General features: G+C 57.5%; 6 protein-coding genes across 6 annotated transcripts in view, besides 9 other annotated features; all 6 read right to left on the bottom strand.

Annotated features, from left to right (window-relative positions):
• Tco025E_02130 (large subunit ribosomal protein L8e) overlaps window positions 1-478 on the bottom strand; it is a gene marked incomplete at both ends in the record, with an annotated part of 522 nt that extends 44 nt beyond the window's left edge. The window contains one exon of the mRNA XM_029369065.1: window positions 1-478. This exon is cut by the window's left edge and continues 44 nt beyond it. Coding sequence (XP_029230899.1) covers window positions 1-478 — 478 coding nt within the window.
• Window positions 479-719: 241 nt separating this feature from the next.
• Window positions 720-738: a microsatellite.
• A 395-nt stretch (window positions 739-1,133) lies between these two features.
• Window positions 1,134-2,198, bottom strand: Tco025E_02129 (AUT2/APG4/ATG4 cysteine peptidase; the record flags this gene model as incomplete). Its single annotated transcript, XM_029369064.1, has 1 exon — window positions 1,134-2,198. One exon carries the CDS (start codon window positions 2,196-2,198, stop codon window positions 1,134-1,136), a length of 1,065 nt encoding a protein of 354 aa, XP_029230898.1.
• Window positions 2,199-2,496: 298 nt separating this feature from the next.
• Window positions 2,497-3,549, bottom strand: Tco025E_02128 (putative ubiquitin-conjugating enzyme; the record flags this gene model as incomplete). Its single annotated transcript, XM_029369063.1, has 1 exon — window positions 2,497-3,549. The coding sequence occupies one exon, from the start codon at window positions 3,547-3,549 to the stop codon at window positions 2,497-2,499; it is 1,053 nt and encodes a 350-aa protein (XP_029230897.1).
• A 167-nt stretch (window positions 3,550-3,716) lies between these two features.
• Window positions 3,717-3,742: a microsatellite.
• Window positions 3,743-3,748: a microsatellite.
• A 473-nt stretch (window positions 3,749-4,221) lies between these two features.
• Window positions 4,222-4,253: a microsatellite.
• A 279-nt stretch (window positions 4,254-4,532) lies between these two features.
• Window positions 4,533-4,559: a sequence feature (G-rich).
• A 651-nt stretch (window positions 4,560-5,210) lies between these two features.
• On the bottom strand, window positions 5,211-8,372 carry Tco025E_02127 (myosin XXI; the record flags this gene model as incomplete). The annotated part of the gene is made up of 1 exon (XM_029369062.1): window positions 5,211-8,372. One exon carries the CDS (start codon window positions 8,370-8,372, stop codon window positions 5,211-5,213), a length of 3,162 nt encoding a protein of 1,053 aa, XP_029230896.1.
• A 32-nt stretch (window positions 8,373-8,404) lies between these two features.
• Window positions 8,405-8,456: a sequence feature (A-rich).
• Window positions 8,457-8,653: 197 nt separating this feature from the next.
• Window positions 8,654-8,720: a microsatellite.
• A 179-nt stretch (window positions 8,721-8,899) lies between these two features.
• Window positions 8,900-8,996: a sequence feature (GA-rich).
• A 39-nt stretch (window positions 8,997-9,035) lies between these two features.
• Window positions 9,036-11,870, bottom strand: Tco025E_02126 (uncharacterized protein; the record flags this gene model as incomplete). Its single annotated transcript, XM_029369061.1, has 1 exon — window positions 9,036-11,870. The coding sequence occupies one exon, from the start codon at window positions 11,868-11,870 to the stop codon at window positions 9,036-9,038; it is 2,835 nt and encodes a 944-aa protein (XP_029230895.1).
• A 271-nt stretch (window positions 11,871-12,141) lies between these two features.
• Window positions 12,142-12,188: a microsatellite.
• A 72-nt stretch (window positions 12,189-12,260) lies between these two features.
• On the bottom strand, window positions 12,261-12,884 carry Tco025E_02125 (uncharacterized protein; the record flags this gene model as incomplete). Its single annotated transcript, XM_029369060.1, has 1 exon — window positions 12,261-12,884. A coding segment is annotated over one exon (624 nt), but the record flags the coding sequence as incomplete, so codon positions are not given.

The following is a 12,884-nucleotide window of genomic DNA, read 5'->3' as shown; positions in this document are numbered from 1 at the left end:
TGGGGACGGTCTTCTTCTGCCCGCTCGGCAGCTTCAGGCGCGTGCGGCCCGTCTCGTGGTTGTGCGAGATGATGATGCAGTAGTCGCCCGAGGCGCGTGCGATGGTGCCGCGGTCGCCGACCTTCGCCTCCACGTTGCAGACGATGCACCCCTCCGTGATCTGGCCGAGGGGCAGCACGTTGCCGATGGCAAGCGGCGCCTTCACGCCGCAGAGGACGGACTGGCCGGTGAACATGCCCTCCGGCGCCACCATCAGCTCCTTCGCGCGGCGGTACTTGTACGGGTGGCGGAACTCCACGCGGGCGAGCGGGGCGCCACGGCCCGGCTCGTGCTCAATCGTCTTGACCACGCCACGCATGAAGCCGTGGCGCTCGGCGTAGTCGAGAATGCGGAGCTTGGCGGGGCCCAGGCGCTTGTGGCCGTGCACCTGGTAGACGGACCCGTTGCCCTTACGGCAGGTCAGCACAGTCTTTCCCATCTTGTTGGTTTTGGTGGAGTGGCACGCTGGAAAGACATAACAACACGACGTGGAGGAAAAAGAATAAATGGCACGCAAGAACAGGGGCGCATACAAAACAGCAAGGATGCATAGACATATTTGTTTAGACGTGGAAGAGGGCGAAGAGAAAAAAAAAAAAGAGGTGGGGGAAGGCAGGAAGTTCAGTATATTCACTGAGTAACTCTACAAGCAAAGAAACACAATATTGCACTGTAACTGAATACATATATATATATATAAGGAAAAACAAAAAAAAGATACTCAGCGACGCAAAGAAACAAACAGCCCTCAACGAGTTGGCCGGCCGCTTGCGCTGACGTTGCGTGGCGCGCAGAGGGGGAACACGACCCACGACTGCCGTCATCTCCGACAGCAGCGCCACCACCAAGAATAAACGGTCAGTTAGTTTGACAAAACAAACACGCTGACGCTGAGATGCATTGTCCAACACCATTCATGGACTCTTCCTTCCACGGTGGGTTTTTTTTTTCACATTGCTCGCGCCTCTGCTCGAGGAGCATAATACTGCTAATGATGGAAGCTGTCGCTTCTACCGCTTTTTTGCTTGCGCTGGGCACTTTCCTCGTTGCTCCCCCTACGCTGCGTCTTCTCGGTTCCCCACCCGCCTCTCATGTTATCCAGGCAGGAAAAAGAAACCGTCCTCCACGCTGACCGCCGCCTCCGCCGCCTCGGTCGGTCGGCCGGCGGAGAGACTAATAAGGGGAAACGCCAGACCGGCGTTTGCCTTCGCCAGGTCCTCCTCAAAGACGGCAAAGCTGGCAAGGGAGGAAATGTAGAATCCCAGGGTCATTGAGGTGTCGTAGCTCGTTGCGGGCAACGCCCCCCGCGCACACGTCAGCTTCCCCGGCCTGCCCGGCGAGGTGAAGGCGAGCTGGAGGTAGTGCGGGTCCAGGTAAAACACCGCGTCGCCCTGGTGACCAAAGAGGAAAAGCGCAGAACGCGACTTCCCCCCAAGAATGCCGACGGAGCTTTCCATTTCAAGACAGCGTTGCATAAGCTGCGCGTACTTCGCCGAGATGACACGAAGCCCAAGCATCACAGGAATGAGCAGCACTACTTGCCTTGCTTGCCGCAGCAGTTCCGCCACCTGCTCCACAAAAATTTGCCGGTCAGGAAACGACAATACGACCGGCCCCTCCCCGCCTGCAGCCAGGTAGGACGCCGAGAGCGCACTCAGCGTGCTCGCTATCGGCGTCGGTCCAAACCACTCCCCGCACCTAACACCATGTCGAACGCCCTCTGCAGTTATGGCGTGAATGCCAAACGGTGCCGATGGGACGTCACAAAAGAGCGTCTGTGTCTTTGCCCGCAGCTCCTGCAGCCTCTCATCGTCTATGCGTGGCTCACCACCATTAAAGTAGCGCATAAAGACATGCGCCAGCATCATTTGACCGGTCCGAATCATGCAGCCCCAGAAGAGATCGGTGGTTGACCCGTTCATAAGAGGCACAAAACGGTTGCGATACGAAAAATACAGCAACGCCGCCGTTGCCTTGTCGGCCCACTTTGTTGTCCCCGCCCCGGTGTATCTGCCTGACCCTATAACATAAGTCTCAACGTTGTCCCTCAGCAGCGTCTTTCTAAGCAAAAAGCGAAACTTGCAATTGTACAGATGCTTAATCACGTCAGCTGAGTCGTAGCTTGGGGCGCCATCCGCCTCATTGTCACCCGCCAGCATCGCTGTTGTACTTTGCCCCGCACGCCAGAGGGGCAAAAGGCAAATAAAGAATCAAAAAAAGACAAAAAAAACAGTAAATGGGGAGAGTCAACTGATAGAGGCGTCTCAAATCCGCAAAAGTGGGGTGAAATTGGGAAGCGTGTGTGACTCCTGCCTCCTCCAGGCAAAGTAGGAGGCAAAGAAAAGGGTGCGCAAGGGAGTGAGTGAGTAGGAGTGCATAAGAGGGGCAAACGGGCGCCTCCAACAGTTGTAACACATTAGTTATGCGGCGTTGTTATTTTGGACCTTTTGCTGCGGCTCACGCTTGCGGAGCCGCGCACGAAGTCACGAACCCCATCGTGTCACCGGCAAGAAACGCCCCTGAGCCAAGGATCGTCCCGCAATTCACTACGGACCGCTGCTGCGTGGTCTCACGCACACTACAGGCCTTCTTGAGAGGCGGTAGATCCCCTTCTTCGGTTTCATCGTCGGGTGCATCCTGCAGCAGGAGCGGCATCACATCCCACACGGACACTTCACCGCAGATGGAGCACGTCATCAGATGGCTGTCATTGGTCCACAACACCACAGAGAGGCCGTTGGATGCGTGCCCAGGCGCCGCAAAGACCTCAACGACGACGTTGTCATCGGTGTCCACGGTGGCAACGGAGTACATGCCATTTGCCCTGCCCACGGCCACGTAGCCGCTCAGGAAATCGCAGGTTGTGGGCAGGGGTGGATTCACCACCTGCCCCTCTGCTGCGGCCAAGTCATCCATCAAGCAGAATTCCACCGGCGGCTCAAGAGGGTCCGTGTACAGTTCCCCATTGCCGTCCATCCCCATGGCACACACCGCCTGTATGTCGTCCACCTGCAATACACCAAGGCCACAGCAGTAATTCGTCAAGGAGCCAAAGCAGGGCGGCACCAGCTCCTTCTCTGCCCCAAAAAAACGCTCCGAGACATGCGTCGTTGGGGTAAACTGCGCCAAATCAAATGGAATAATCGAACCACAATCATCGGCAATGAGAGTTGTTGACGCCCCATACGGGTGGGCGCCGTTAATGAACACCACAGCCTCAGCAACGTGCCTGAAGGCATGCAACAGTGCCTGCTGGCGAAGGTCGTAGGCCATGATCATATCCTCCGCCAGAACTACAGCCATGTGTCGGTCCGATGCAAGCAACAACTCGGTGGCATCCCTCCTCTCCTGTGGCGCTCCTTTGCCCACACACACGTAGTCCTTGCGTTTCAGCCGTGTGTCCCACAACGTCACAGCGCCGGTGTCTTCAAGAGATGCGAAGGCGGTGGGCGCCGATGACGAGGCGGCAAGCGACATGATGCCGCGTCCACTGCGACCCAACACTTCCATCGCGGGATTCTGAACGGCAGCGCCGACCGGTAGCGGTGTGCGAGGGCGCCGGTGCTTGTGTGGCTTTGCGCAAAGGAAAAAAAAAACGGGTCAGGCAATGAAAGAGAATAAAAATGTGGCAAGCCACACCGAAACCAAAAACCGGCAGGTGCCGCCGCATCCTCTTTTGTTGTTGTTGCTGCTGCTGCTGCTGTTTTTGCCTCGGTCACGGTGCGTCGGACAGCATAACGCCGAAAACATCGCCACGGCAACTGCCAGCGGCAGGTCAAACAAACAAAATATATATATATATAAACATCGACAAGGGCGAGGGCAGCAAACCCAGAAACAAACAAACGAGAGGGAGAAAACAAAACAAAACGACGGCAGCGCCACTGGCGACAAAAGCCAAGCGGCGGAAGAATCAGAAGGGGAAAAAAAAGTGGGGGGTTGGGAGTTTGCGTATACAACCGTCCATGTCGAAAACCGACATACGCACGCAACGAACACTGTACTGCAGGCAACCCCCGCCACCCGCCACAGCTCTGCACGCACGCGCCCTCAAGACCCCTTTTTCTAAGCATTCGCCTGCGGATCGCAGAGCCGCGCGGTCCCCCACCGCCCCAGTCGCCACAGACATTCTCTCCCGGACAAGAAATGTCCACACGGGTAGAGAGCAACTGTGTTGGTATTAAGAAGAAGAAACACATAAACAACAACAAAAAAGAATGGAAAATGGGAAGGCCATTATTAATGTAGACAGGAGAAAGAGTCCCCAACACACTTCATTACATATCGGTGCGGGAGGAAAGAAGAATATACTATGAAGGGGAGAGGAGGAGGAGTTTGTCAGGCACAGCTAACAAAAAAAAATGTTTGCCATACTCCACTGGTCTCATTGTCCTTGTCTTATCTCCTCGTATGCATTCACCGCGTGGGGTTTTCCTTACGTGCTTCAGCCCGAGTCCCTGGGGGATGATCACTCATGCATCTGTGGATTGATGCCCCTCCCCCCCCCCCCTCCTTCCCCCTCAGTGTGCGCTGAGCCCACCTGCGGAACCACCCCCTCCATTCAAACAGCCGCTGCATTAAAATACAACAACAGTGGGTTGCTGCACCCACACCTGCGAGGCAACGACAAATCATGGCGGTAGCAAGTCGTTCCGGTGCACACCCACGTGCCCACGGCGACAAAGTAGAGCAAATAATCGCAAGCAAACCCACTCCCCCGTCCGTTCTCTTCCCCCACACACAGCCACGACAGACAGATGAATGACAGTGCAACATATCCACATTAACGCACAATAAGAATAAAAACGCCAACCCCACGCACGCAGGTAATCTAAGAAATCGAGTACCAACATGGAAGACGAAGAAAAAGGAAATAAGAGGGGAGGCACTCCCACGGGGCTTCAACAGCCCCCACATCCCTAACTCTTTTTCTGCTCCCTTCTTCTATGCTATGCATGTTTTCTTTTGTTTTTTTAATTATTGGACTTTTGTCCAGTTTCCTTTTTGTTTCTTTCTTCGTCCTTCGAGATGTCGTTACTCGAATTCGACGGGCAGTACGGTAAGGCCGCAGAGGTGCAGAAAGATGCTGCGGCAGAAGGGGGGGGGGAATCTACACATAAAAATAAAAACAGGGTGGGTAAGTGGGAGAAGAGGAGGGTGTGTGCTTGTCGTCATGAAACCGGGGGAAAAAGCCGTCGGACGGCCTCGTCAACGTTTCCGCTGGTCTTGCGAAGCACCTGCTTTGCATCGGCTTTCGACACGCCGAGCTTCACGAGCCGCTGCACCTCGGGGTCGAGGGAGGTCCACCTGCCGTTGTCGCCGTGGGGGGGTTTCTCGTGGATGTGCCTCGCAACCCCGCCCTGCAGCAGGCGCTCTGCCGCCTTCTGCACGTCGCCGCTGTAGTGCGTCAATGCGAGTTCCGCGTGGCCGCGGGGGAATCCCATTTCCATGAGTTTGCCCACCTTCGTGGCGAAGTCGGACTGCGTTAAAACACGGCGCTTCACCTCGCCGACAACTCTTTCCAGCTGCGTTGTCCCAATGTTGCTCTGGAGCCGCTCCAGCTTCACGCGGGCGGACTGTTCCCTGAGCATCGTGCGGGCCACGGCGGCAACCTCGGCGTCTGTCATACCGAACTCTTTGAGTTCCGCCTGCTCGCACTGCGACAGCCTCGCCAGGGTGGTCACTTCGCCCTCCACCAGGGCCTTCACCACCGCCGGTCGCACCTCGGCCTCACTCATGACACGCATAAAGGTGCACGCGAGGGAGCCGTCAACGCTCTGTTGCTGCATCTCCGCCACGGCCGCCAGAGACTCCTCGCGCTTCGGCAGGACCGCAACCACGTCGATGAGCGTCGAGACGTCAACGGTGGGAAAGAGGGTGGCAAGCTCCTCCACCCACTCCATTTGCTTCGGCGTAAAGCCGTTTGCGTTGATCTCCGCAATTAAACGCTCACGTTCCGCCTTGGCCTGGCGCAGCTCCTCCTTTCGCCGCTCCTCGGCAAGACGCCTTAGTTCCCGGTTGGTGTAAACCCACCGTAGCAGGAAGGGCACACATCGGCGCAAGAGCCACGCTTTACGCCGCAGAAGCAGCCGCTCGACGGAGGACCAAACCTCCGCACGGAGAAACACTTTTGTGTGTCCAATGGCGTAGTTTGGCTTCTGCCAACCGTACAGTTTTTGGTAGTAGCCGAGGAAGTTGGTTGCGGCGGACTTAAAGTTCTTTTGCCTGTACAGCTTCAGCGTTGCCTGCGGCATGATGAGACAAAAATATTTGCAGAATTGCTCAATCAAACGGCGCACAGGGTATCCCTGACGCTTTAGCGCAATTGTCTGCAGTACACCGGCCGACTCCAACTGGTTGCTGACAAGGCAGTTGTCCAGAGTGTCGGGACTGGCCTCCATGTTGGGCTTGATGCAGCGGATAAACTGCGTCTCGGTTGTTTCCAGCTCCGCCCGCAGGTCGGCCAACTGCGCCTGAAAGCGGAGGGCCACCGTCTGTTTGCGTCTATCCGAGGTGTAATCGTTCGGCGTCAGGGTCTGAATAAACGGGTCCTTGGAGTTGAGGATGCACTGATACGCCTCTTCCTTCACCCTGTCCGTGTTCTTCTCCAGCCACTCCTCCGTGTTGTAGCTCACAAACGCCGCGTAGTGATTGACGCCGAACTGGTTCGGCACGGTGCTCTTGGGCTGCACAAAGTACTTGCCCTTCTCTCCCCAGATGTCCCAAAGGGTCTGCGTGAAGCGCTCGGCGGTGCCGCCCTTAAAGTGGCACTCCTCGTCGAGCAGGGAGAAGATGCCGGCCTTCTTTTGGTCAAACATCTTCACACACTCCGAGTTGTCGGGAAAAACAATTTTTGGAACCTCAATGCCTTCCCGCTCGCACTCCGCCTCATCGTTCAGAAAGGTGTATTTGTTGTAGTGGTTTTGCAGCGCCTCATTGGCGTAGTTGATGCAGATTTGCTCAAAACTGTTGCGTGTGAAGTTCTCAAAGCCGAAGATGTCCAGAAGCCCAATGTACTTGCAGTGGCTGACATCCTCTTGCGGCTCAATGGCGTTGTTTACAAAATCCACGATGCGATCGAAGAGGCCCACGTAGATGGCTTTGCAGAACGCACCACGCAATCCCTCCGCCTCTGCCTTGTTGGCGTAAATCGTTACGAGGCTCGTGTGGCTCTTCACAAGGAAGCACTCCAGCAGCAGCGCAGGTTCCACCTGCAGCAGGGAGCAGGCGATGTGAAACGGCGCCTCATCCTCAATGCATGCCTTGTCGTTTTGGTCCACGTCGAAGCGCAGCTCCAGCAGATGGAGAATACTTGCCAAGATCTTGAGAATGCTCTTCCGCACACAGACGCCGACGCCAATGGCGGTAAGGCCGTGAAGCACATTCCGAAACTCATGCGCATCATTCAAGACTCTGCCATCCACACCGTGTCGATCGAAGGTGTGCCCGCCGCTTAGGCACTTATAATCACGCGCAGATTTGAGGCCACCGAGTTCTTTCTTTTCCTCCGGCGAAAGCCCCGCGAGCATCTCGTAGAAGATGTGATAATTCCGCTCCCCCGCGGCCTGTAGCAGTAGTCGGCTCTTCTCCAGCAGGTATGTCACCGTCTGGCCACCGAGCATGACCCCAGAGCTTGGGTCAAAGTAAAGCTTGATGTACTTGCCAAAGCGCGATGAGTTGTCATTGCGCACCGTGCGGGCATTTCCGAAGGACTCCAGCACGGGATTGCTCCACTTTAGGCAGTCGGCCACCTTGTCGGCCACCTTCTTCTGCATGGTGTTGCTGCTGTGCATGTGGCTCATCTCCCCAAGGTAGGCGATCAGCATTTTGGTGTTCTCCGTCTTCCCACTCCCGGATTCGCCGGAGATGACGACGGACTGGTTCCCAAGACCCCGAATGACAATCTGGGCGTAGGCCCTGTGCGCCACCTGCCAAATATGCGGCGGCAAAAGGTGGGCCTGTCTGGCGTTGAGGTACTTCTCCCGATGGGAGTCGCTGTTGAAGGGCATGAGTTGGAAGGGGTTGACGCTGAGAATCATCTCCCCCATAATGGAGTACTGCTGCTTCAGCTTCTCAAAGCGCTCCTTGATGCAGTACAGGGTGGTCGCCACGTGGAGGTCGCTCAGGTGAAACAAGTCCGGGTCACTCGCGTCGTAGGCCTGCTCCATGTAGCCGTGGATCTGCGTCAGTGGAACCGTCTCCGTGTTTCCGGTCGCCGCACTCACCACCTGCGCCTTCTTCTCGCCCTCGAGCACCGCCTCTATCACACCCCGCAGCCAGCCCTTCTGCGGCAGGTGGTAGTACACCTGCTGCTTCACCGCAATGCGCTCCATTGCCGGCGCAACAACCCCCGCCTCTTTGATCGTTTGTTTTCCTTTTCCTGTTTTACTGTTGGATTTCTGTTTTTGTTTTTGCTTCTCTTGTGGCCTCGGCGCCTTGTCCACCTCCTTCGCTACTGCCGCCGCCTTCTTCGCTGTCGATAACTTCTTCCTTGTCGGGGGGACCTCGCGCCTGGTCTTCGCTCGCCGCAATCGCCCCGCTCAAACACTGCGCCGCACGCCAGAGGGGCAGTGGCGGCGGAACGACGCAGAGAGACACACACATCGAGAGATGGAGAGAAACAAAGAAGCAAAAAAGGGGAAATTGAACAAAAATAAAAATAAAAGAAAAAGAAAAAAGAACGGGCGGGAGGGGCCGGGAGAACGCGGAAGGCGTAATGGCAGGGGTGAAGCAAAGCGGCAACTTCGCATCCCCTCGCGAGCCGCATGGTGGTGGCGGGGGCCTCGGAACACATCCCTCTGTGCATTGCGCCGCACCCCGCCACTTTCGCCCCGTACTTTCATTCCCTTCCGATTGTTTGCTCCTTTTCCTTTTTTCTTCTTCTTCTTCTTCTTTATCGTTATCTTTTTGTTTTTGCTTCCTCCTCTTCTTGTTTCCTTTTTGCTGCTTTTGCCTCTCGCGTGGATGCCCCGCTGCGACCGGAGGCGGCGGCGCGCTCACTTCTTCACGGCCGCCGTTAGCTGCAGCCCTTTGCAGTACGCAACATCCGCCGCCCTGTCCTGCGCGTAGCGGGTCCGCATCGCCTCAACCCACTTGCCGAGGCCCAGCTGCTGCTGCTTTAGCGCGAGGGCGTCCTTCTGCCTGCTCAGCCGCAGGGAGGTGGGCGACGCGCACAACAGCCGCGCGTGGCGTGTGCGAACGCCCGCGAGCGACTCCGCCGTCGGCAGAGCGATCGGTACGCTGTACGCAAACCGGTCCTGCGCGAGCGCCTCCGCCGTCACCTCCGGCATCTGCCGCTGCCGATGGAAGGCCTCCTCGTCGTGCCTGATCGCCAGCTCCTCACTCCTCTCGGCGATCGTGTCGCGCACCTGCTGCTCGAACTTCTCCGCAGCGGCGGCGTCGAGGCTGTTCTCCGCCTCCAGCAGTTCATCGGCGGCGGTAAAAACAAACGGGACGAGAACCACCAGCGTGCCCCCCGCGCCACTGTTGGCGTTCGTCACGTGGTGCACGGCGGCGGGGCGTCCGTGCGCCCCCCTTCCGCGCCGCCCCGAACGCACCGTGACGAGTCGCACGTGGCGCCGCAGCACGGCGCAGGGGCCGTACTGCTTCTCCAGGTTTGACGGCGAGTTCACGACGCCAAGGAGTATAAAAGAGGTGTCCTTCCCCACCGGCACCGTTGAGACCGCGGCGCCCTGCAAATCAATGCCAGGCGTTTGCGCCAAAACCGCCTCGAAGATTTCCACGTCGCGCGGGTTAGTCACCTGACGGGTGGGGTCGAGCACCACCACCTCCCTCCCAGCCGCGTAGCCCTCGATTGGCTCCAGCAGAGCAACAGGGACAGTGAACGTCAAGGGCTCGACGGAGGTGCGAAGGTGGTGCAACTTCGGCGGTGCGGCCTCCGGTCGGGGCCGCTTGCGCGCCGGGGCGTCGGAGGCTGCAGTGTTGCTCCTATCGGCGTCGACGTCGGCTTCGGTTTCGGCAGCACCGTCGCCGTGGTCCTCCTCGGCGTGCGGAACGACGGAGGTGCGGGTGCACTCCACCACAACGCCCTCTGGAGACGCGGGGTCCACCGCCGTCACCCGCACAATTTTGTCGGAAACGACGCTGTCGCCGCACGGCACAGGGACGGGAAGGTAGTAACTCCGACCAATCATCTTCGCCGCCTTGGCAAAGGCCACACTGTCCCTCAGTGAGGCAGGCCCGCCACGGCCGTCGCCGCCGCCAGCCCCACCGCCGTACGTCAAGAGAAGCGCCGGGGCCTGCTGTGTGATGTTGGAGGTGAGCGCGCGAATCAGACTGACGCCGCCGTCAGCCACCAGCACGTGCTTGCCGTCGCGCAGTCGAATAAGGTTGCGCACCTCGCTGAGGTCGTCAATATCCACGTGGCGGCTGACAAACGTCCCATACGCCCCATCCATGCTGGCATGGAAATCGGGAGCGTCGTAGTCCACAAACTGCACACCAGGGAAGTCCGCATCGGCGCACAAGGGCTTGACAATCTTGAGAACGTCGCATATTGTAACGCGACTGCCCTCCTGAAACAGCCCCTGCGACGACGCCTTTCGCTGCTGGTGCAAACTTCGCTGCATCTCCACCTTCATCTGCCGTTTCGCCTCCTCTGTCTTGACAAGAATTTCGCCCAAAACTTTGGCCCGCACCTCACGCTCCAAACGAATGCAGCCTGGGCACAACATTGTCTTCTGCTCCAAGGTATGGTTCTGCTGCCGCGCCTCCGAACACGTCGTTGTCAAGGGCCCTAAACACCGTGCACAGTCGGTAGTATATTCAACAACACAGGGGAACTCGGCATCGACGCAGTAGCCTTTAAATATATGTCGAACCTCGGCGTAGATGGGCTGCATGGTAACCTTATCCATGCCGATAACAGTCTTGTGGGAGCAGGCAAGGGGATGCTCGTGGACTTCAAAGCAATTACATCGCTCTGAGCAGCTCTGCAAGCACTCATGGGCACACGGCAGAAGCGTTTGGCATGCGTACGGGCAGTTTGTATGCGACACACGTGGGTGGCATGGCTCCAGGCACACATGCCCCTCCCGCTGACAAAGAAAGGGCTGAAGACACAACCGCCGGCAGGTGCGGGCGATTGGCGCGACGCCGTGCTCCAGCTGCCGCTGCTCCACGTGCCTTGCACAACATAACGGGATGTGGGTCCCCACCAACGTGGGAAATCTCGCAGCATCAGGCAACTTTGCATTGCCTTGTGAGGAAACGTGGGGCGTCTCCTCCTCTAACTTCATGACAAACGTTCTCCACTGCGGCCAGTGGACTGTGATGTGCGGTGCGGTCCAGCCCACGTCCCCAATTAAAATAAACGCACCTCTGGCGCTCGCAATCGCGTCGCCAAGAAACTGCTCTTGCTGCATCGCCACAGGCAGGCAGCGGCCCACTGGGGGGAGGGCCAAGACATAAAGAACAACCTCAAACTGGTGCACAACGCGGTCACGGCCATTCATCGCGGTCAACTCGTGTGGCGCCAACAGCGTCGGCAGCGCCAACTCGTCTGACACCGTGCCGATCTGCAGCGCCGTCAACAGCTCGGCCCGCAGCCGCACCTTCACCTCCCCCGGGACAACAACCGCGACTTGCGTCAGACTTGCGCCATTGTCGTGGAACCAGCGCAGCAGATTCACCACCTTCTGCACCTCGCGTCCCTCCCGCTCGCCCTCCACGGTGAGCTGGTGCGTCCAGAACCACAGCGGAACCTGCAGCCCCATCAGCCACGCCCGCGAACGCCCGGGAGGGCCGGTGTAGAGAAAAGCCGTGATGGCCCTCTCCAGGCGGGCACAGAGCGAGGGCGGCTTCTTCTCCATCCCGCCCCCAGCGCCCAAACACGTCGCCGCAGCAGCCTGCCCTCGCGGCGACGAAAGACAAACAAAAAAAAAGGGATCAAAATGAACAAAGAAAAAAAAGATTCTACGGATGACCGCAAACACCCATCACAATCGCCTGCGCAGCCCCCAAGGCAAAAAAGTCTCCCCGCACAAACAAAATTAAACTAAACCACAACCGTCCATGCACTCACGACAATCAAAAACAAAAAAAAAGCAGAGCCCTACAACTAAACGAACGACGCATATTTGTAAACAAAAACAAAAACAAAATCTCAAACATAAACGCACACACAAACAAACTATACACATATCAGCTCATACGCGATAGTTTCGCAGCTTTGACAAATAATACGAAATAAAACAAAAAGATCAGTCACGAAAACTGCCAAGGGTCGCCCCGCTACCAACGAGGGGAAGGCGCCCCCTGTACGGTAGCGAAGACACAGTGTACCCCTCCCGTGCAGCGCCGTTGCACCTTCGGCACAAGCCCACTGTAGGCTCGACAGCCATCAGACGCGAGTTGTCAGAAACTTCATGCTGCCGTTCTGGTTCATAAAAATCATCAACAACACGAAGCTCACTCAACACCGCATCACGTGATGAAGGAGCGCTCGACGCACGCTCGGGCACCTCATCCACTCGATCCACAATCAAAGGCTCACTCCCTTCATAGGACGAACCACTGTCCAAAACTGCACCCGCACAAAATTGCTGCTCCCAACGCAGCAACGACGAGGTCGAACGAAAAACGTCCAAACTCCCGTACAGCACACGACTGGACACACCATCATCATCAAGGCGCGACGAAATCAACGCGCCACCTTCAACAGACCGATCATAAACCGGTTCCTTCCGCAGCTCATCCCTCTCCGCCGCAGCGCCATCCAGTTCCTTCCGCAGCTCATCCCTCTCCGCCGCAGCGTCGTCCCGTTCCTTCCGCAGCTCATCCCTCTCCGCCGCAGCGTCGTCCCGTTCCTTCCGCAGCTCAGCCCT

Source organism: Trypanosoma conorhini (assembly GCF_003719485.1).
Source record: "Trypanosoma conorhini strain 025E chromosome Unknown Tco_14.4_contig_00080, whole genome shotgun sequence".
In the NCBI taxonomy this organism is placed as follows: domain Eukaryota; phylum Euglenozoa; class Kinetoplastea; order Trypanosomatida; family Trypanosomatidae; genus Trypanosoma; species Trypanosoma conorhini.
This window is presented reverse-complemented; position numbering and strand designations above follow the sequence as displayed.